At 48.8% G+C, this 21,418-nt stretch overlaps 8 protein-coding genes across 12 annotated transcripts; 3 read left to right on the forward strand and 5 right to left on the reverse strand.

The window, feature by feature from the left end:
* Positions 1–32: 32 nt before the first annotated feature.
* Positions 33–5,024, reverse strand: PPTG_07417 (hypothetical protein). The gene has a single exon (XM_008901592.1). The coding sequence runs from the start codon at positions 4,569–4,571 to the stop codon at positions 141–143; it is 4,431 nt and encodes a 1,476-aa protein (XP_008899840.1). The 5' UTR covers positions 4,572–5,024; the 3' UTR covers positions 33–140.
* An 83-nt stretch (positions 5,025–5,107) lies between these two features.
* Positions 5,108–6,141, forward strand: PPTG_22102 (hypothetical protein; the record flags this gene model as incomplete). Its single annotated transcript, XM_008901711.1, has 3 exons — positions 5,108–5,224; positions 5,541–5,566; positions 5,946–6,141. The coding sequence occupies 3 exons, from the start codon at positions 5,108–5,110 to the stop codon at positions 6,139–6,141; spliced, it is 339 nt and encodes a 112-aa protein (XP_008899959.1).
* Positions 6,142–6,528: 387 nt separating this feature from the next.
* PPTG_22103 (hypothetical protein) lies at positions 6,529–7,036 on the reverse strand (the record flags this gene model as incomplete). Its single annotated transcript, XM_008901712.1, has 3 exons — positions 6,529–6,660; positions 6,737–6,889; positions 7,034–7,036. The coding sequence occupies 3 exons, from the start codon at positions 7,034–7,036 to the stop codon at positions 6,529–6,531; spliced, it is 288 nt and encodes a 95-aa protein (XP_008899960.1).
* Positions 7,037–7,592: 556 nt separating this feature from the next.
* PPTG_07418 (hypothetical protein) lies at positions 7,593–11,124 on the forward strand. Its single transcript, XM_008901593.1, has 6 exons — positions 7,593–8,349; positions 8,419–8,564; positions 8,627–8,972; positions 9,035–9,866; positions 9,927–10,044; positions 10,103–11,124. Exons 1-6 carry the CDS (start codon positions 7,598–7,600, stop codon positions 11,029–11,031), a joined length of 3,123 nt encoding a protein of 1,040 aa, XP_008899841.1. The 5' UTR covers positions 7,593–7,597; the 3' UTR covers positions 11,032–11,124.
* Positions 11,125–11,464: 340 nt separating this feature from the next.
* PPTG_07419 (hypothetical protein) lies at positions 11,465–15,883 on the reverse strand. Of its 3 annotated transcripts, XM_008901594.1 has the most exons (4): positions 15,654–15,883; positions 15,466–15,581; positions 15,315–15,402; positions 11,465–15,238 (listed from the first exon to the last, which is right to left on the reverse strand). In XM_008901594.1, exons 1-4 carry the CDS (start codon positions 15,813–15,815, stop codon positions 11,924–11,926), a joined length of 3,681 nt encoding a protein of 1,226 aa, XP_008899842.1. In that variant the 5' UTR covers positions 15,816–15,883; the 3' UTR covers positions 11,465–11,923. The 3 variants fall into 3 exon arrangements, with proteins under 3 accessions (XP_008899842.1, XP_008899844.1, XP_008899843.1); XM_008901596.1 differs by having other exon boundaries at positions 15,315–15,581; XM_008901595.1 differs by having other exon boundaries at positions 15,466–15,883.
* Positions 11,566–11,865, forward strand: PPTG_22104 (hypothetical protein; the record flags this gene model as incomplete). The annotated part of the gene is made up of 1 exon (XM_008901713.1): positions 11,566–11,865. The coding sequence occupies one exon, from the start codon at positions 11,566–11,568 to the stop codon at positions 11,863–11,865; it is 300 nt and encodes a 99-aa protein (XP_008899961.1).
* Positions 15,884–15,950: 67 nt separating the features above from the next.
* On the reverse strand, positions 15,951–18,143 carry PPTG_07420 (hypothetical protein). Of its 3 annotated transcripts, XM_008901597.1 has the most exons (4): positions 17,917–18,143; positions 17,796–17,842; positions 17,494–17,700; positions 15,951–17,415 (listed from the first exon to the last, which is right to left on the reverse strand). In XM_008901597.1, exons 1-4 carry the CDS (start codon positions 18,086–18,088, stop codon positions 16,033–16,035), a joined length of 1,809 nt encoding a protein of 602 aa, XP_008899845.1. In that variant the 5' UTR covers positions 18,089–18,143; the 3' UTR covers positions 15,951–16,032. The 3 variants fall into 3 exon arrangements, with proteins under 3 accessions (XP_008899845.1, XP_008899847.1, XP_008899846.1); XM_008901599.1 differs by having other exon boundaries at positions 17,796–18,143; XM_008901598.1 differs by having other exon boundaries at positions 17,494–18,143.
* Positions 18,144–20,483: 2,340 nt separating this feature from the next.
* PPTG_07421 (hypothetical protein) lies at positions 20,484–20,765 on the reverse strand (the record flags this gene model as incomplete). The annotated part of the gene is made up of 1 exon (XM_008901600.1): positions 20,484–20,765. The coding sequence occupies one exon, from the start codon at positions 20,763–20,765 to the stop codon at positions 20,484–20,486; it is 282 nt and encodes a 93-aa protein (XP_008899848.1).
* Between the last annotated feature and the right edge of the window lie 653 nt (positions 20,766–21,418).

The following is a 21,418-nucleotide window of genomic DNA, read 5'->3' on the forward strand; positions in this document are numbered from 1 at the left end:
TGCAACACGATCATAGAGTGATGGTCATTCTGGTTGAAGTTGCAACAAAGCGCATTTTTTGCTCATCGAAAATTACTGCAGTATATTTTGCTTAGTTCATATTCAATTGTCCTCAACATTCAGGGCTACATGCAACTTAGTTACTCAACACGAGTAACAGGCGCCGACGGGAGCTCGCTCTTCCTTGACCGCTTGCGTGTGAAGAAATCCTTGACGTCAATGATCGTGCTGAGCAGCACAGGCAGCAGCATCATGCCGTTGAGCACACCACACACCACCACCATCATGTACATGCGGAAGTAATACTTCTTGAACACACGCGAGTCGGCAAGTGTCAACACACTGAGACCAATGACCTTGGTGATGGTGATACCGAACAATACAGACGTCAGTACTTGACGAAGGGCATCACGAGCACGCTCGTCTCCCGTCCCATTTGCCTTGGCAAAGAATCGAACGTAATGACCACAGAACTCCACTGCAATACCAGCCGCAATAATCAAGTTCACAATCGACAGACCGTTGAGCATAATATCCAATGGCTGCATCAGACCCAGCACCAGCACCACAATATTCGTCGCTGTCAACGCAATCACCAGCGAGTAAAACACGTTGCCTAGATATAGCGTCGTGATCACGAAGATAGCCGCAAGGGACAGACCGATGAGCTCGTACGCATCGTGGATGATGGTCAGGTATTGCTCGAAGTATACGTATGTCAAGTTGTATACCCAGACATCCACGCCAGTCTTTTCGCTGATCCATTCGGCCGCCGCAAGGTTCTGTTTGTATGAGTCGATGTAGCGCTGCTGGGTCGGGTTGGATGTACCCGTTACCATGTACGACCAAGCCGTGACCTCGTCACCATAGCCGCTGCTGTTGAGCTTCACTGCTGGCGTCGAAGACGTGACGGTCGGAATAGGATCAGTGTCAATACTAAACTGGCCACGGTAGATGGAGCCACCACCATACGAGCACGATGTACCAGCACTGGCCGTCGCGAACATACTGAAGAGCGACATGTACTCGTCTTCTGGCACAGGGGGAACAGTCTCAGACGAAACGAGACACGTGTCGTCACTTGATCTCAGAGTCGTGTACGTGTCGTTGCCAGTCTCGATCGGAACATACGCACCCTCTGAATCTACACGACAGCACTCACTGTCAGGGTTCACAAAGCCCCAGAAATCATCCATCCACGAGTACGTCGTCCCAGGACTAATGTGAGTCACAGTCTCGTCGCCGTGGTTGGCCAGTGCGTTCATGATATTGGGGATCGAGTAAGTGCCGCAGATATCCTTCGACTTGCAGAAGATCGTCTCCACATTTTCATCATTTAACGACCATGACGTCGGATTCCGACCATAACCAGTTTCTACAATGAAATACACCGGCGATCCAGTCGCTAAGTACACGTCCAGTGCGTTAAAGTACTCAATCATGTACGAGTTGGACGGCATCGCCTCCTTCTGCGGAAGTCCCTGGTCCAGTGATTCCATCGAGTAGATCGACCACAAAGTCCAAGCTAGGAACGCCAATAGCACGATCATCTTGACAAGCTTGTGGGTCAAAATCGACGCGTAGACGTCCACACAATAGTCCAGAACTTGAGTAAGCGAGTGCTTCTTTGGCGTGACAGACGGCCGAACATCGTCTGCTTCTGGAGTCTTGGGCTGCAGCGACACAAGCGGCTCGGACGACTGCTGTGAGGTATCAGGACCTGCAACAGGCGCCTGTGCTGTCACGGATGAGACACGCTTGAAGATGATATCGTACTTGCCACTCAATTCACGACGCTTGTCCAGAGTGAGAACGGAGAGGAAGAAGGTCATCTGGAAGCAGAAGTTGATCGCCACAGCGCAACAGGCCATAGCTGCGAACCACAGCACCACAGGCATCGCAGAGATGGAACCGAAGGCAAAGGCCACCGATTCAGCCGCAGATGCCATGAAGATACTGGGACCAATGTACGCCAGACTCTCCGACACGATCGTCGTGGTGATCTCCTCAATCGCCTTCGGGTTATGCTCAAGACCAACAAAGAGACTCGGCTGTTCACGACGCATCTGGTCCTCCTTCTCGGTCATAGCGTGAATGAGAAGGAAAATGTTGTCGACACCGATCGCCAACGACAGGAAAGGGACGACCTCCATAATAATTAACTGAAGTTTGACTCCGAACCACATGTACAGGCCGACAGTGGACGCCACACCACACGCGATGCTGATGACACCACAGAAACCAGCCACAATCTTGGACGAGATGAAGAATTCACGGCCGAACTTGAAGCGATTGATACCCAGAGAAATGTATATCAGCATCAGACAATAACTCAACGCCACAGGACCCATACCGTTGCTGGATTCAGCATCCACCTCGTCTTGAACGGAGATCTCGGCGTAGAAGTAGACGTTAAACACCGAGTTGGACTCGGCCTCCTTCTTCATCGTCTTGATGTACTCACGCTCCCACTTGATCGCAGGCTCGTTCTTGTCATCGTCAGCGTAGTTGTAGTTCAGATACGAAGAAACAAAAGCAATCGAGTCCAGGAAGAGCGTGTAGTTGCTCTCAGCGCCGTCAGGGAATCCACCAAGGTATGTGTTGTACAGATTCATGGGCGATCCGAACGCTGATAAGCATGGACAATCACTCATACTTGAAGGGAGTGAGTCACCATCATCCAACGCGTTCTTCAACTCTGTACAAAGTGCCACATCCGACGTCGTTGGGGAGTACAGACAATTACTGAAATGCTCCAGTTCGAGGCCATATTTCTCGTAGAACTCAAAGTGCTCCATGTTGTTCTGAAAATACTGAGTAATAGAGTTGACAGTGCAACCAGTACCAGTAGCTTTCCAGCAAATGTCGTCCAGAGCCACCGTGGTCTCTCCATCATCCGAAGTATACGTCACATTAGCTGCCACATTCTGCACACGTATAGCCTCCTTCAGAATCGAAGAGCGGTAGATGTTACCTCCGTCTTTTGGTACCAGAATAATCTGCTCGGAACGGTAAAAGGGGTTAAAGATGTCTCCATAGTGCTGGCGCTCCTCGTAAGACGTACTGGATGTGGACACCCACAGCTTGATCGGATCCGTTTCAATGTCAATATTGTACAGACCAACAGCACACACTACAACGACAACCAGTACCATGGGGATAATCTTCTTGGGTCGGCTGTCCTTGGATACGAACGCAGCCCAAAGCCGCAACTTCTTGGTCATCAAATCATCGAGAAAACTCAAGTACCCGGTACTTCCAGCCATCGCACTAGCCACTCCATGGAAATCCGGAGTGTCCGGTCCAATGACTTGAGGTGTTCCAGAGCGACGGTCGACTGCGTTGTACCTCCTTTCACGAAGAGTAGCGACGATAAAGCCCACAATTATCAGAACGCCAGTGATTCCACCAAAGATCACCAAAAAGTAGTTGAGAGGGGCCCAGTCTGTTTCCGGAATGTTGGTAGCCAAGTATTCGTTTAGTTCAGCCCAGGTGGAGTCACTGCCACTGCCTGTAGCGCTGCTACTACCTGAAGACGAAGCTGATTCGGCGCCGTAACACGCTTCAGTGTACGTTCGAGTGTCGTCGGAGCTAACGGCACACAACGAACCACAAACGCCAACACAGGACGTCATTTTGTTGTTCATAGGCGATATGCAGTTGGTCTCGTTGGCATAGTGGCAGTGGCAGAACTCGGTCGTCTGAATCTCCTCTGAGAATTTATCCATAGTCGTCACGTTGATCTGCTCTGGAGATCCGATACTATTGAAGGCGTACTTGCCCATGTACTCCATGAGGCCGTAGCCGTCGGTACAGTCTTGATTCGGGTTACACAGTAAAGAGAAGGAGCTGTCGTCCTCGCAAAAGTCGTAGATATCTCGGATCCAGTCCTTCCCTACGTAATATGTGGCTTCCTCGACGGCAGGGAAGATCTGGCCTTCGTGTTCGTCATCGCCCGACATAATACGGACCTCGTTAATGTCCAGGAACATACTGTTGTTGGGGTTACATGTGAACTGGCAGAAAATGTTGCGTAGATTCTCCTTACAGGCCGAGCAGAGACCGGGAATCATGCGGACCTGAGTGGACAGACCTGTATACTGAGACTCAGTACAGCAGAGCATGTCTTCGCCCAGAGCGATGGTCTCGTTGTAGAGCAAAGGGCAGTCCACTTCGAACTGTTCTCGATTAGTGTCCGACCACTCTGAGAATTTGTTGGAGAAGCCAGCGTCATACGCTTCCTCGACAGACGTCGGGTAGTAGCGGTTGGGGATGGCGGCGCTGGTGGTGGTGATGTTGACGTAGGCAGAGTCCATGGCGATGCAGTAGCCTGGTGCGCGGTAGAGTGAGCCTAGTTCCAAGACGAGTTTGGGGTCCTGGATGCATTCCTCCACTTTGGAGTAAGTGCACATGGTGAGCTGCGACTCGATGATGGCCAGACTGGTCTTGTTATCGGCGAGACTCCATGGTACGTAGCTGGAGGCGGACGACACGCCTGATAAAGACGTGGAGCTGCTGGCGGCCTGGGTCGTGCCCATAGCAAGCAGCGCCGCGAAGATCAAGACACGCATGACAGTCGAGAGCTTGTGTGGTGGCCAGCAGATTCGTGAATGAGTTTACGTTGTGGAGGGTGAAGGAAAGAGGTCGCATAGGTCTTGAAGGGATTCATTCCTAGCGAGATAGAGCTGCGTGTTTGAGACGGATCAGATGTATCCAAGTGTGGCACTGGGGGATCACGAGGCAAATGGCAAGGCAATAACCGAAATGAAGTGATGCTGTGTCTGCCTCGATGGAGAGCGCGTCTGCGGGGATCGTAGAGATTTTCGGTGCCGTTAAGCTCCGTTAGTCGGGCCTGCTTCAGCCTGCACTGCCTGCAATTTGTGCGGTCACAGTGGACCAGTGATCAAAATGCACCAACTGGTTGGGTAAACCGGGACATCTGAACAGCGAGGGGGAATTCGTAGATCTTGGAAGCTTTAGAGGTGACCGCTGGATGACAAGATCTTCGCTTGACTGGTGCTGGTAGCTATTGCTACTGCCGCACCGATCGAGTGATGAATCATCGCTGATGAAGCTATTCAGAGGTTTACACACACCGAAAGGCGCAATGATTACGGCTCTGTACGTGGGATTCAGGGTGCAGCAGCTTCAACGGCAGGCGCCGAGAAATGGCTCACCCAGCGAGAGCAGACACGGAGGAATGGCTGACCAGGACGCGGGAAGTGTAATTTGGGAGGAATAAATTATTGCGAAGAGAAAAAAGAGTCCAAATAATTGATTTTTATTGGTATACCGTTTTTTTTAAATGTTAAATCTTTTCTATTGAATAAAAACACTTTTGATATTTATTTCCCAGAATGTATTTCCTCATTTCCTTTTTAGAACTATTGCTCATTATCTCACTTTTGAGCAATTTAAATTGCTTTTAAAATAAGAAACACAAATCATTCAATGCAAACCTTATGATAACAATTAAATTAATGACGCACCTTATTTCATCATTTTCCTCATATACTTAAGGTGCATTTGATTTATGGCAGGCTATACTTAAGGTGCATTTGCTGAGGTAAGATATGTGTCTTAGCGTCAGGTTGGACTACACGTTTTGCTCATATGTCGTTAGATAATCCTGTAAGAATTGCTCATCGAGCGTTAGCAGCAATCCAAAGCCAAAACGTTGGAAAAAAGTAAGACTGTTGGTTGGTATCGGGATAGGAATGAAAGTGGAGTCATGGTTGAACGTAGTTGCTGGTTGCTGCCTAATTTGCTGCTGGATGGTGATGGATAGCACAGTCGTCAGCTCTTGACCACGTCTCCTAGACATACCATTGCTGTTACTAGACCCTTGCTTGCCATACTCACCAATTAGCTCTGCACCTTACTGAGTTTAACATCATTCTTAATACTGAGGCGATCGCTAATGGTGCACATCATAACCTTGGTAGCACGTACGTGTACCTTGAGATCTTGGACGGCGTCAACGTTCATGTAACGGTGAGCGACCGTGGTAACAGCACCGGCTACACCGGCCACAATGAGGCTGATAGCCGCTCGGTTTTGAAACGATGTAGGATCATTCCGAGCCAGTTTTCCGAAGAGCGTCTTGGCTTTGTATTGGACAAACTCGCTCAGAGTGATTAGATGAATGGGACTCTTTCTACCTTTCCGTCAGCCCAAACAAGCTCCTGTAGCTCCACACCTTTCTTAGTCGTGACTTCCAACTTGAACGTCTTGAGTGCAGCTGGAGGCTTCATTTCCACGGCTCTGGAACCGACGAATCCAGTACTTGAGAGGAACCTTTGGCGTTATTTGCGCATATGTAGTTCGAGTCGGAGATGGTCACTTTGGATGGACGAGTTTCGTCGTGCAGCGTTCAGCCAACTTTAATAACTCTAGTATCAATAGTAAAGTGTTTATCGAAGATAAACACTTGCTCAGTGTTGTCGACACTCTTGTACGCTTCTTACGACCTTCACCGCCAACGTCCCTGCCTTTGAGAGCAAATACCGTCTCGGAGCTACGTCTTTTCTAAATGTCAATGCGTTCGGCCATCCAGTAGTAGTGATCGTCGAACTCACCGACGTATACGACGCGTTTCCCGTCGACTTCGTTCATTGTGGTGTTGCCGCCATAATTCTCCAGTTTAATCGTGTGGCATGCCTCCAGGATTTTTTATGAGTGCTTTCCTTTCCACTGCATCAGTAACTTGCTGCACGAGTGATGAAGGTAGCATAACCGTCTTGACGTGGCTCTTGAACGCTGCGTCGCCTAGTTCTAGAATCTTAGCAGCAAGCTCGACCTCAATCTTCTCCTTGTCAGTGAACGTGGTCGTGGCTCTCGTCGAGAGGGCGACGAACTGGTATTCCTTGCCGGGAGAGTTTGAGCCGTCCTATCTGGCCCATGGAGAATCGATTGCACTGCACACCACATCAGGAAGACGCTAATCTGGTCTTCGTTTCTCTGCGAATCAGAACCATATGAGCTACTGAATGAAGTTGGATAGCTTGTCCGATACATTCTGGGTGGAAAGTACCATCGACAACGAATTGGTTGGGTCAGCGGCATACTTTATCCTCTAGTGTTATTGATGCTGAATAGATAACAAGACAAACGTGTCTGCAGTGATGGAGGATACCTATTTTATTGATGGGCAAATTAAAAATTCTTCATGTGCAAAATTATTTTGGAGGATTTCATTTAGCTTAATTACAAATAATTGCAATAATATGCAAATTAAATTATTGATGGCAAACAATTCTTTTGCAATGATTTTCAAACCACCAGTAGCGCTAGCCATGTTTTAATTGCCACCTTTTAACCTCACCTTAGCGTACGTGGTAGGACTAACACTTATATGTGCTGTCCGTGCTTTCAAGTAGGATATTCCTGAACAAAATGATGGTTATTGAAGTAAACAAAAGCGTTTCACTGTTGGGAGCTGGCTTCACTGCATCGCTCACAAATCTGCGCCTTATTCAGCGGCACAAGATCAAGCGCACGAATAAATCAGCTACAGCGGGTGGCAGTACCACGGATACCAACAAAAGTAAGTGAGATATACAACATCGTTTTCAAGTACTGGTCGATCTACGGAGTGATGGTCGTTGAAGTGAAATACTGCTTAAGGATTCGGCGAGACAAAAATACACAAACATGGACACTTGCTGTTTTCACGACGATGCCCCCACCTCGACTAGTCCAGTTCTCCGACTCGGGACCACTCCTTTTTCCTCGCTATGTGGACGCCGACAATCTCCACAATGAAGACGAAGACTCTGACCGGGTCGTCCACAACCAGTCCGTACTGCGGGTAGCAGACCTTCTCGGAGTTCCGATGTCGTCTCTAACACCTAGGAAACACTGTGGTAGTCCACGCGCTGCGGCGTTTACCGCCCCATCGGCACCTCAGAGCCCCTCACTCTTCCGTCACTCGAGTCCATTCACCAAAAGGAAGCGAACTGCATCTCCACGCGTGAGTGCAATGAGTCCGTTGAATGTCGTCCCAAGAGCTCCGTCTCCTGTTGGAGAGCTGCCCACCGACTCGGTTGTGTCGTTTGCGTCCTTGATGTCACCATCGGCTGGAATTGCACGCATCCGATCGCCCAGACGAGCGATTCTAGGTCAGTCAGATGTGCACAAGATCACCAAGTGGCTACAGTCGCTCTCGCACGAAGCTGCGAGCTTCTCGTCGTACGCGCTCTACTGCGATATGCTCTTCCGAGAGAGCCGCGTGCTGACACAGGGTAAACCTGTTCCAAACCGCCTACAAACAGCCATTGCATTCCACTGTCTGTGTAAAGCCACCAGTGTGTTTGCAAGACACGAAGATATTCTTCTTCGCATTTGCGAGTACGTTCTCCTTGTTTTCTCCACTTGTTGAAGTAAATGTTTATCCAGTAACATGTTGTGACTGCGCAGCGGCTTGGGGGCAGCGATTTACATGAATAATGATCCTTCATTGGTTCGCAACGGAGAGATAGACGCGCTGGAGTTCTTTACACGACTCACCACGTTTTACGAGCAACACACGATTTTCTATCAGCAAAAGCAGGATCTCCAGCAAGGTAAAACATATCAATTGTAGCGCAATAATTGTAAGAAATCTGATCAAGCCGTGTTCTTGTAGAGATGTTGAGACAGCAAGCCTTACACCAGCAGCGTCTAGACGAAGAGCGAGCTCGAAATGAACAGCTAAAGCAACTACATCAACAGCTTCAAGTGAATAAGCTGGACGCTATCACTACAAAGAAAACTCATGCGAAAGACTTGAACGGCAAGCTGCAAAACGTGCTTCTAAACTTTCAATACGTAAATGACCAAGAGAAGGAGAAGATCGTGCTCGGAGCAGTTGAAGCACTGCAAGCTCAAGTATCGGCCACTGCAGTCGTAGCAATAGCAGATCAGATGGACCCAGTTGAGAAAGACAAGCTCATGAGCAACCTACTCCAAGACAAGATGAAGGGAATCACACAGTGCGTATAATAGTTCTCTACTCGTCTCGAGTCTATTATATCTAACAACGCTCTACGTTCAGACAAATCGAAGAGCAGGTTCTTGTCAAGTCCAATGCACAGCAAAACATGATTATTGAACGATCGGCAGCTCGGATCACTCGTTTCCAAGCGCTCATGTTGGACGTCATCAAGAACCCAAACAGTGGGGAATCCCGTAAGGAGAATTCGAGCGCCGAAGTCGATGACTGTTTGTGTGAACACGACCGCAAAGTGCTAGAAATTGTCGGGGACGTGGTCGATGAGTTGGAGCGTGAGAAGGCAAAAACGACGAGTTTGGAGCAGAGACTTGAAGAGGCCGAAAAACTCGCAAACGAGCTGCGATTGAAGAATAATTCCTTAATGAATGAGGCCGAGGAACGCGCGAGGAAGTGCGAACAGCAGCTTCAGGAATTGAGAGACCAGATAGCAAACGCTCAAAACTCAACTGATGACAAATCCTTCCAAACGGATGAAGATTTCGAGGAGCTCCAACGGCACAACGAGAGTGGAGGCAAACGAAAGCGACACTTTAGTGCGGCCGACAGTGATGACGACCTCATTCTGAAGAACCGTGCCAAAAACAAATTCGGCTACGGCATCGCCAATATCATCGATCAAGCGAAGATTGCGCCGTCCAAAGTGCGCAAGATCCTGTTGAAGCGTAAGCCTCTTACTTTAAATGAACTCCACAGCATCATCATTGGATACTACCAAGCCAAAATGTTCCAGGACGTGCAGGACGACTCCTCTGGTAAACCCCGAAACAACCTCGCACAGTTTATCATGGAAATGTACGTCCTTCACTACGGACTCAAGGACCTTGCGATTAGTCAACTTGTTTTCTTGGACGCAGCCATTCGCAAAAATGCCCGTGTACGTGGATCTTGACTTGGAATGTTACTATAAAATCTACTACTAACGTTAATACTACAGGAAAGTGCCAGGGTTCGAACCTTCGGACTTCTTACGGGGTCACTAGACCCCGAGTCTCATGCCTGCTCGGTCCAGGGTGTCGACTTCTTCCTCCTCGTAGTCGTGATCATCTTCAATGGTAAGGCATTATTTGTTTGAACCAGATATATTTCAGATCTGACGCAGTTCTACTTCAGCTGGTGTGTACAAGAAAGGTAGAAAACAAGCCGTCACCATCGCTCAGAACCTCAAGACTTTTTTCGGAGATGGCATCTTTGTCAGTCCCAAGTCTGTGACTGTCAAGCACGAGCTTGTATGCCAGGCGATCGACTTGGCATTTTCGTTTACAAGAAACGAACCTGGAGGTCCCCTTAGTCAGCTAAAAGATGAGATTCATCAGAAATGCTTAGCAAACGGTGGAGGCCTGGATATCGATATGGTCCTGGAGAAGATCATGAATTACTGGTTCGTGCTATACGAGCACCAGATCCAAGACATCCACAATATGTTCGCAATTGTCGATACAAATGGAGACGGAACTTTGGACTTCCAGGAATTCTGTGAGCTGGTGTCAGTACTGGAGCCGACCATGGACCGGCGAGATGCTTTGGCACTTTACAACCGTGCGGCTGGAGAGGACAACGTCATTGATAAGGATGAGTTTGTACAGGTTATGCTGGCTCACCAACGTGGTGTCATTCTGGAGGAATTTTATGGCGGTGTGTCTAATAAGAAGATCCTCATGGGCATTGAGCAGCGCAAGAACACGCTGTTACCATTGGGTTCTTCAGCGACGACAGGTCAAGAGAAGGAAGAAGGATCATTCGACTTGTTAACTGCGGCTATGGCCTCAGTCTCGATGACATCGGATTCACTGGAAGATGACGACGAGGAAGATAGGAATGTGGACGATAAAACTGAGACGCAGCGTGTCCAAGAGAATGTATCATTCCAGGCGCTAACGAGGCTCTCCACGTGGGCTACTGAGGCAAAAAGGAAGCTGAGACGAGCAATACCGAAAAATATCGAATCAACCAAAGAAGAAGAGAAGAGGACAGTGGCCACTCCCGACAATTTCCAGGGAGATACAGCTCGGTTACTGCGGCAAGCGCTGCAAAAAAGCTAACATTAGTGATTCTACAACAGAATAGACATCCATACTATCGAAGGTTCTGCACAAATATCGCTTATGACTCTGTGGATGGAGTTGATCGTTGGCATCGACGTAGTAGTGGGTGAAGCAGATTCGTTTTACCACCCACAGCTAGTAGGTCAAACCTCTTTATTATTTTCAATTCTCCACGAAGCTCTTCAGTAAAGCTGTCATTTTCCAACTTTCTCTTCACTGCAAAACTGTGAAAAATGATGTCCAAGCGAACCTGCGCTCTCACTTTCTGGTGTCAAGTCCTAGGATCCCTCCTTACTGCCAGAAACGCCTCCGCTGCTTCTGTTACCTTCAGAAACCAATGTGCTTTCGAGATCAACTTGTATGACAATCATTCGAAATGCCGACTTGATGCTGGGGATTCAGAGTCCCAACCTCTGGATGTGATCAAGATATCGACCAGAGCGCCGTATACCGACACGGCACGAGCGATGAAGCTATACGTAGGTGGAATTGTTCAATTGTTCAATGCTAGCTTTCCTAATCATTAACAAAATGTTGTTTCCTGCTGCAGGTGTTGAGTTCTCGTACGGAGACAACAAAATAGGGTACGACATCACCACACTCCCACCAGGAGCTGTGGGCTGTGAGAGCTACGAATCATGTGCCACGAAGACCAGCAAACAAGGTTTCAACGTTGGAGTCATGATCGAGCCGATTTCGCCAGAGGAGGACGCAACCTTCGCCTGCAGCTCGCTCTTGTGTCAGTACGCAGAGTGTCCGGACTCCTTCCGCTTCCCTTCGTCAAGAATTGTCCAGAGCAACAGCACTTCAACATCACCTTTTGTCCCGTGACCCCGGCAACTTAGTCGAGATTGCCTGCTTTCAAATTTTTTTTAATTTTTTTTTATCTCTACTTCATCAATTCTTGCTCCAATTCAAGATCTCGCACTGTCAGTGTATACTTCGGTTTCTTCTCATTCTCGATTTTGGTCGCAGTAGTCTCATCCGAGCTTTTATTCTCGCCCTGCATCTTCGTCTCCATGGTCACTTTCATGATCATCTCCTCGATGACACCTGGTGTTGCCTCACGCGGAACGGCATGGCCGCACACTTGAAGTATCGCGTGTCCGGGACGAAGCAGACCAGTTCTCTCTGCCGGTCCCGGGCTGGAGATAAACGCTCGAATGAAAATCGCTTCGTCCTTCCAGTTGCCAAACAAAATTCCCAGTGGGGCCTTCGGAAAAATTATTTCCTTCGTTGGAATCGCTGACAGGATGTCCACAACGTCATCACCAACCATAGCAGTAGCTTGATCTATATCCTCGCTGTCTCTCTTAGAATCAGCTCGCTCCTCCTCTTTATCATCATTTTTGACAGAGTTTTCGTCACTTTTACTGCCCAGTAGACGTCGCTGGAGCTTTGTACGTATAGCAATATACTGCTCTCGACTCACAAATACCGCTCGCATCGGTTCCTTTTTGTTGGCAATATCACGCAGGGTCTCCATAATATTAGCGAAATTGGCGTAGTCTGGACCAGTAAGCGGGATATCATTCACTCGCAGCAGTACGTCACCTTTCTCCACTACATGAGTCCGCTGAGCGTAGGACGGGACACGTGCGAACGCTGACAACACCACGTATTTCCTGCCAGTGGACGGCGGGTCATCTTCGTCGCACGCAAAGGAAGATGCGTCCTCCAATTCGATCATAGGAGGCCAGTCCCGCAGCTTTATGATGGCATCGGGACTCGAGGCGAACTGCATCGTCACTGGACGACTCTTCAAGTCGCGAAGAACAGCCAACACTTCTGCTAACGTCTTGAAGCGCAGATCTTCATTGTTAACCTTCGTCAGGAGTTGTCCCACTCGAATCTTGCCACTGAGTTCCGCTGGACACTTTTTACCATCCTTTAACGCAGTGAAACCCACCACTATTACGCCACAAGAGGCCAGAGGACGAGCTCGCAGTCGTAAGCCAAAAGGACCGTCTTGACGGAACGTAAACGTTGTAAGCTCAGGCTGAGGCCTCAACTGCTGGCGTCGGTTCTTGGCAGGATCTTCTGGAAGTAACGAAAAGCGCATTGTGAATGGGAGAGGAAGTGTTTCCAGTAGTCCTCTCAGCTCCTCCACTGTCAACTTACTGCAGCATAAACCATTGACTGCCAAGACGCTGCTGCCCACGGGAACGCGCTTTAAATCGTCCTTCAAGTGGAAATCATGATGGTCGTCCGACTCGTTCTGGTTGGAAGATGACGCGTCGACGTCGAGAATGCGCGATACGACCACGTATTTGTTCAGTACACCCTTTGTGAACGTAAAAGGAATAGAGCCCCGCTCTGTAAAAGTGCATTCCAGCTCTTGCGGCTGGATTTCCACCTCCTTTGCGCCACGCCACGGGCTTGCAGTGGGCAAATCTTCCATTCGGATGTCGAGTAGCTGGAAGATCAGCGGCCAATACTCGTCCATTTGCTTGTTCAGTGTACTAAGGAGCTTGATCATATGCTTGAGCAGCTTCGTTTCCATCGTCTTGGCCAGATATTCACGAATCAGCTCAGCAAACAGCGACGTTAGCATATTGTAGACTGCGCTAAACCAACTGCCTTGCACAGTGAGCTTAAGCTCTTGTCGAATTTCAATCGTCATCGAGTTCAGCACCAACACAGGCTTGAACTCTCCCGTCTCCTGGTTCACAACTTTCTTTTCGGCTTTAAAGCCAAGAGAAATGACTCCACCACTTAGCGCAGCATCCGCGACGCCGCCGCCATGCAAATAAGGGAAATATTTCTGCTCGAAAGTCCAGTCAAATCCCTTGAGTAGAGCCGTCAGATGCGTCGCTCTAACCATGAACAGTTCCTCGTCCACTACAGTCCCCATTCGCACTTTAACTCGCTCCTTCTTGACACGGAAATTCGACAAATCCAAGTTGGAAATCGAGTACGCGACGTCGTCTTCTACACCCGAGATGGTGTCAATCTTTAAGGTTGGCAGCACGGACGTCAAGAAATCCAAGCAGTGATCTTTCATCCGGTCCACAAATTCCTGGCGTTTCTCGCGGTTCTTCGACATGGTGCTCCCCCACTCTGCCAGTTTGTCCAGCTTGACTTCAGCGATTGCCTTCGTCACATTATCGCAGAATTCGCCTGGGTTTTCGACTGACTGCACTAAAGCCTTGGCCTTTTTCATCAGTGTCTGGCCATGTGTTGTCTGCTGCATCTGCAGCCAGTATTTCTCCGATGCATGGACCAAAACTTCGGCATTTGACGACAGTTTGGGTAGCAATTCCTCAGCTTTTTGTGCCAACGCGCTTGGATCCAAGTCGGTTATCGAGTTCACGCCCAATTTCCTGCTCGCCATTTGTTCAAGACGAGCAATAGTCTCCTGAGCCTTCAGCAAGTCGCTCTCGTGCTGCTGCATCTTCGCCAGGACTTCTGACTGCAACGTCTGGTGCTCCAAAGACGCCTTCAGAGCCTCCAAACGAGGCTTTTCTGCGTTCATTTTGCTCTCTAGTACCTGTAAAACCTCCGACAGAACGATCTTCTTCTCCTCTTGCGACGACGTCGCCTGCTGCGACTCGCTACCCCGATAAAGGAGTCTCTGCCGTGCTGAAGATAACTCAGCATTGGCCTTCTCACGAAGACTCGACTGGAGGTTCTTGACCTCCTCGCTATTCTTCAACTGGCTCAGGACATTCGCTGCCTTTGCAAAGAAAGCAGCAGAGTCCTTCCCTTCGAGCAGATCGCTCTCCAGCATCGACTTCGCAGACGTTGCCAGCTCCTTCAAGCGTTTTAACTCCTTCCCACCGGCATCCTTTAAGCGCTTCGTGGCATCTGAAAAGCTGGGGTCAAGCAACGAAGCCAACGCTCTAGTGTACTGATCCCCGTAAGATGCGTTAGTGGAGATGAATGAAATGGCCTCGGCGTGTTGTTCGCAGAAAACCTGAAGCAGGTGATACGTCTGCTTTGCTCTTTGACTCAAAACCTTCGCGTCGTCCCTTGTGATCCGTCCCTGGAATTCTTCATAAATCCTCTCAGCAGACAAAGGTTTGGGGACCTTGGCTAGGAGTCTCAGGTCGACACATGAGACGTCCTTGGTTTGGAAATAGCCAATACTGCCACAGTCCAACTGCACCGCATAGGAATCGTTTGAGTTTCTGTAGTCTGTGACGGTTCCCAACCCGAAACTCGTCCGGATGCGGGTCTCGTTGGCCAGTCGAAGCTCCTCTTTCTGTCAGATTACACACACAACAGTAGTGTTATGTCAGAATCACTCCTGTAGACTACTGTGGACAATACGGTCGTACCGGTAGCAACTTCATGTGCTCCTGAACTGCATCCTTGTCCTCAGCCTCTGTGTCTCCAATCCGCACCTCGTATTTCTGGTCTGGCACTCTGTAAAATAGTGGCAACAGTCAGGTGAGAGTAAAACCTACAGTCTGACGGGTTATTTCTCACATGTAGTTGAGCACGACGCCCTCCAGCGGCTCCTTTGCTGCCATGACAATCACTCTCGTGTGTCTTGGGATCTCTCCACACTGCAGCATGCGCAGCTCTGGCACCAGACAGCCCCTCTAAACCAGAGAATCAGAGAGTTGAGCGTACTGTAAAGCCAAAGGAGTAAGTTTCGAGATGGGGAACCATACCCTCGCGTACAGCACGGCGCCACTCGTCAGCGCCACCTCCACGTGCGTCTTACGGTCGCTGCAGCCGCGCACTCGTCCAGGACCGAACGGCGTCTTGACGTCGTCCCCGGCGCGGTAGCGTACAGCCATCGCGAAGAGCGGCGGCACCTCTTCGCTCCCCATTGCCGCCTACTGGATTATGGCAAGCTTCAATACGTCGTTCCAGCGTCAAGTCATCTCTATTCGAGTTGTAATATTTACAATAATTACTTTTGTTTATGTGGTTATAACAGAAAGTTTACTACAGAGTAACAGAAAGTTTACTACAGAGTTCTTACAAACTCCATGTGGTTTTCTTCTATAAAGCTATATTTCACATTTAGCCATACTTTTTAACACTCTATCGCCGTAGGAATGCATCTAATGGCCCCTTTTTCCTCGAAGCTCCTGCACTCGCCATCGCCTCGTTGCGCTGCGTCTGATTGAGCTTCAGCGCGAAGTGGAAGTCGGCATGCTCGGCTCGAGGCTCCGATACGACGCGCTTGCACTCGTCGCAAAAGTGATCGGACGTCGAAGCAGTTTCTGTGCATGTTGAAGTGGCCTCGATGCCACTGTCCGAGTGCGCAGTTGCAGACACTGATGGAGTGATGATCGTTGCCTCTGTGTCATCGCCGTTGCAGATGCTGCTTGACGGCCCGAAGAACGCTGATATCTTCTGCTTGTTGCTCTTCCGCGTGGGCGATCTGTCCCTGTCCCGTTTGGCAGCAAACTGTTTGATTTCCTCCTCCATGCGCTGCGTTGCTTGCTCCGCAGTCCGCGTGAAGAAACTCGAGATGGTGGTCACAGCTTGTGAGTCCAGATCGTGGAAGTTCTTGGCGTTCATTATCAGTGTCGACATGGGGAACATGCTGTCCAAGTGGAGCCTCATCACGTTCATCGCTGCTGTATACAGCTCGTCCACCGTCGTGTCCTGAGCGATCCCTAGTTTGTACGTACGTGACTTCTCTCCAGGTTTAGCACGAATGAACTGGATGGTTAACTGCGACGGAAAGCGCTTGTTCTCGATGCGCTCGTCCTCGCAACGCACGACCACCTCCTCACATAGCAGCCGTACCCAGTACTCGAGCTGCTCCACACGCACCAATGCTGACCCGGAGCGCTGGTCGAACTGCTTTACGCAGCTGAACATTTTCAATTGAACCTTCTTCTCTTCCACCGGTTCATTATCGTCATTGCCCTGGCAGATCCGGTGAACATACGCAGCCGTTTCTTGACCCACGTGCTTAGTCAACTCAGCCAGTCCACAGTGCTGCAGGAAAGTGTGCGCGGTCAGCTTCTTGAATGTTTCTTCAGCTCCTTCTCCTTGTTCGGAAACACCGGAGTCGAGACTTGAATAAATACTCTCGAGCTGCTTGCCAAGTTTGCCGCCAAGTCCTCGAATCTTCCGCATTGGTAAAATCTTCATGAGATCCGTAACGAAGCGAGATGCCACGACAACTTGACCGTTAGGCTTGTTGAGTGGAGACGCCAATTTGGCAAGCAGCTTGTTGCCTGCAATACCCGTTGAGCAAGTGTAGCCAAGCTTGCTGTAGACTGCATGGCGAATCTCGCGGGAGATCTCTGCACCAATGCACAATAGCCGCTCGTTGTCCGTCAAAGGGAACGCCTGCAAACTATCGTCCTTGTCGGTTGCATCTTCATCATTGTTATCCTCTGAATCAATGCCAAATACTTTCGTATCGTGGTTGGCTGAGTCCTGGCAGAAATCTGACGAAAATGCAGTCTACAAGAGGCAAATAAAAGAAGCAAAAACATCATGAGTTATGCGGTATTAAGCTCTGCAGCAAGCGCATTTTCTCACCGTCTGAGCAAGTCTCTCCTTGGCCATATCGGTGACGTCCATGAACGCTTCATCGATGCTTGCCTTCTCGATAATCGACACCACGGAGCCTAGAATGGCAAAGATTTCGCGACTAGCGACGCGATACCTACGTAAGATGGCCTTTTGGTGCGTGCGGTCGAAGGGCTGTCCTGGCTTGCGATTCTCGCCCAATGTATCTACGTGCGGCTGCAAGCAATGACTGTCAGCTTCATGATCCAGCATAACGGAAAAGCGTATTGTAGGCTGATCAACGGCGAACATTGGACGTTGGCAACACATACCAGGTGAATCTGCGGGCATTTCTTTTTCGCGTCGTCGATAAAGTCCCCTAAAAGCTCAGCATCCTTCCTGTTAATGCTAAGGAGTAGTCTGCTAGGATACATTCAACGTTCAGCATCCCACCTCGCTTCACGCCAAACTTGCGCGCTTCGTAGTTGACGGCCAGTAGACTCCCCCACTGCTGCACTGCAACGGGTTGCCCATCCGGGATCTGGAGACGCCGCTGCTCCACCTGCGCGTAGAAGCAGTCGAGGTCCAGATGGATGATCACCCGCGTCGTCGAGCCTTCGAGCATGCCTCAATTGGAGATTGCACTCTCCATTCTGGCATTGCGATTAACGGATAGCATGAGAATCGCTTATTTTATAATTTTATAATCTTATGGAGGGTGTCTTCCCGCCCTCATTTTTTGAAATGCGGAAAAGGGCGGGTACGAACTTACCCGACGAAGAGGACGATAAACACTCGACGAATGGGCTACAAACGATAGCAGACATTGATGTTAGTGCACAGGTAGTTCCACCAGTACGTTCGAGCGACAAAAACACACCCCGCCAGCAGCTTTACTCGATATCTACATGGCACGAAGACGAAATTATGGCAAGAAAATTTCTTGCCATTATTGTGAATATTTAATATTCACAATTCACCGTCAAGTAGCGGCCTGGGGCGACGTGATGCCGAGTGCGTCTACAACATGCAAGCACAGCTCATTCTAATGCATGTCCATGTAGCTGCTGTGCTCAACAAAGATCATTGCCAGTTCCATTTAATGGAATTGACGACAGTGCTTATCGACAGAGAAAGATGATTTACGAACAGAAAAGCATTGTTGATTGCAAGTAATACGACATCAAGAAGATAACAACTGCGTCTCAATTGAAGCAAATGATAATTTATTTGCTAATACTATATGATAGTACTATGAGATCAATTATTAATACTTTGCATCTGATTTTTAAATTTTGTAAATATTAAAGTCGATTAGTAACGTTTTGCATTAAAACGGCAAAATAACTTCGGAAATTCTAATACAGGTTCAACTCCCATAAATAATGCTTATCATTTCACATATCGCGATAGATGATCAAAAATGGCTATTTTTCGATCTCCCGTTTTGGTTGATAGGGAATCAGTAAAGACCTTAATATTTTCTGTCTTAGTTAATATTTAATATTGTGAATTCCGTCTAAATTTGCCGATTTGGGTCTGTTCGAGGAGCGGGAGGACAATCGCCTTCTTATTGTCAATTCCAGTCAAAATTGGACATCAAGGGTGATTGGTCAATCGCCAGCCCAATCAACGGCTCGATGTGATTGGTCAAAATCTACTAGTAGCAGCTTTCCATTAAAGCTCTTCAAGCAGAGCGCGGGGACAACCAGTGCGAACGCATCAACTTCTGCGGTACCGTAGCGGTGCTCTCTGTAACCAGGTGAGCGCTTTTATTATCAAGGCATACCATCCACACACTTCTATTTAACTAGTTCATCTTATTGATGTGTTATTGACGCTACTAGCCTTGTAGTGCAACACTGTAGGCTAGATCACATCAGAAGCATGGAGGACGCCGTAACCAAGCAACATGCGCATCCCAACACGGTACTTCACTGCTTATACGGCTTCTACAATCTTGGTTATTCGCGCAAGGAGCTCGCTGGAATCTATAACAAGTCCGACACCACGATAGGCAACTGGATTCGCGTCTACGAGGCTTCAGGGACGTTTGAACGAGCAGGAAAATCGAGTGAAAGGAAGTTTTCAGCCGCCCACCGGTCATGGATTTGTGACTACTACGCAAAACACCCTCTTTCCTATCTTGACGAGGCTCAAGACGCGTTTGTACGAGCTCATAACATCACAATTTCAAAGTCGTCCGTTTGGCGCATTATTCACGAGTTCGGATTGACATGGAAGGTACTGAAAGGCGAGCAATGCATGTCAAGGAAAGGGATATCTTCCGTTTTGTAGAGGAGCTAGCTCAGATCGACTGGTGCCATCACAACTTGGTATTCCTGGATGAAGTTTCTTTTGACAATCGAGGGATGATCCGGAAACGCGGCTACTCGCTCAAGGGACAAAAACTCGCTATTAGGGGCGATTTTCAGCGGAAGCCAACGGTGTCCAAATTGGCATTTATTGGTGTACGTGGTATCATCGACTACTTTGATACTCAAGGCACATTTGATCGAATTGAATTTGTCAAGAGCTGTCGAGACTTTGCCTACGCGAAGCGCAATAACGTGCGGCTTTATCCAGGCTCTAACTCTGTGTGGATCCTTGACGGTGCTTCAATACATCGTCACCCCGAGATAGTTCACTTTCTCAGAAGCATTGGTGTTGTACCGATATTCCTTCCAGCTTACTGTCCATTCTTCAACCCGATCAAGTATTTATTCGGGTACGTCAAAAGGTCATTTCAGCGCCACTATAATGAATGCAGCGAGAGAGACCTTCTACCGTTTGCAGTCCAGACTTTCCAGCGTTTCGAAGAGTTTAGTATGGCGAGAGTGTTTGACCATTGTGGCTGGAAGGTCCAGGGATACTTTGATCCTAATGGCCCTATATCGACGGAGACTCGGCAAGTGCCAGACATACTGGGAAGGGAATTAAGACCGGATAACGACGAAGACGAATTAGGATTTAGAGAGCAAGAAGGCTGCAACGACTACGAGTACGACTCCGAGAACTAGCTACTCCGCGTGCTCGAAGTCGTCAATATTCTCGATGAGTGGAAGAGGGTCAACCACCTCCGCAATAGGTATCAGCTCCAGATCCCCCAGAAATGCATCAATCGCATTCTGTTTTGACGTCAAGTTTTCTTTGTGAGCGGCTAACCGTTGACCGAATGCAGCCCAGTCTCGTTGTGAGCGTTCACCAAATGCAGTCCATTCTTGATGCAGAGCTTCATAGGCAGCCAGCGACCCAACCACACAGTCCTGAGCCATACGAGCTGATCGAGTAAGATTTGCCATCCTTTGTTCCACTTGCGTAGCCGAAGCCCGTAACAACTGAACGATGTAAACTGGTGGGGGCTGCAAAAGTTTTTCCCTCCTGTTCGAACGGTTTAGATTTCGGGTTATATGGTTTGCCCACAGTCTCCACGTTACGGTCGTGGCTTGAAACCTGGACCCCCAATGTGCTTCTAGTTCGTTTGCAACTTCACGAAGAGAAACCTCAGCAGTAGCTCCAGCACGATCAGTTTCTCGTGGGCGGATACACGTTGCCTCAAAATTATCCAAGTCCTTCGCTTTAGTAATTGCCATTCCGTACCTAAATATTAGAAGCTTGACAGTTTTACCCCGTGACGAAACAAGCCACTAGTTCCAGGCGGCCTCTGTCTTGGTGCTGTCGACAAGATGCTTATTGAGTTTAAGCTGCATCATCTTTTGCCATTGGTCTTCAGCAGGAGGTTCAAGTGACCAAATTCCATTGTGTTTCACAGCTCGCCCTTTCACGTGGTGCCCAAAATGCTCCCATAACTTGTGGGCTATTTCCCGAAACGTCGATCCATTTACCGCAAAGTCCTTTAGCGACTCCCCGGATGCATCTCGCTGGCTCATTGTGGCTTTAAGGATAGGTTGGACCACAAGTTGATATTGATGCGATGTTGCGTTCAGTGGAGAGG

This window comes from Phytophthora parasitica (assembly GCF_000247585.1).
Source record: "Phytophthora parasitica INRA-310 unplaced genomic scaffold supercont2.11, whole genome shotgun sequence".
NCBI classification, from domain to species: Eukaryota; Oomycota; class Peronosporomycetes; order Peronosporales; family Peronosporaceae; genus Phytophthora; species Phytophthora nicotianae.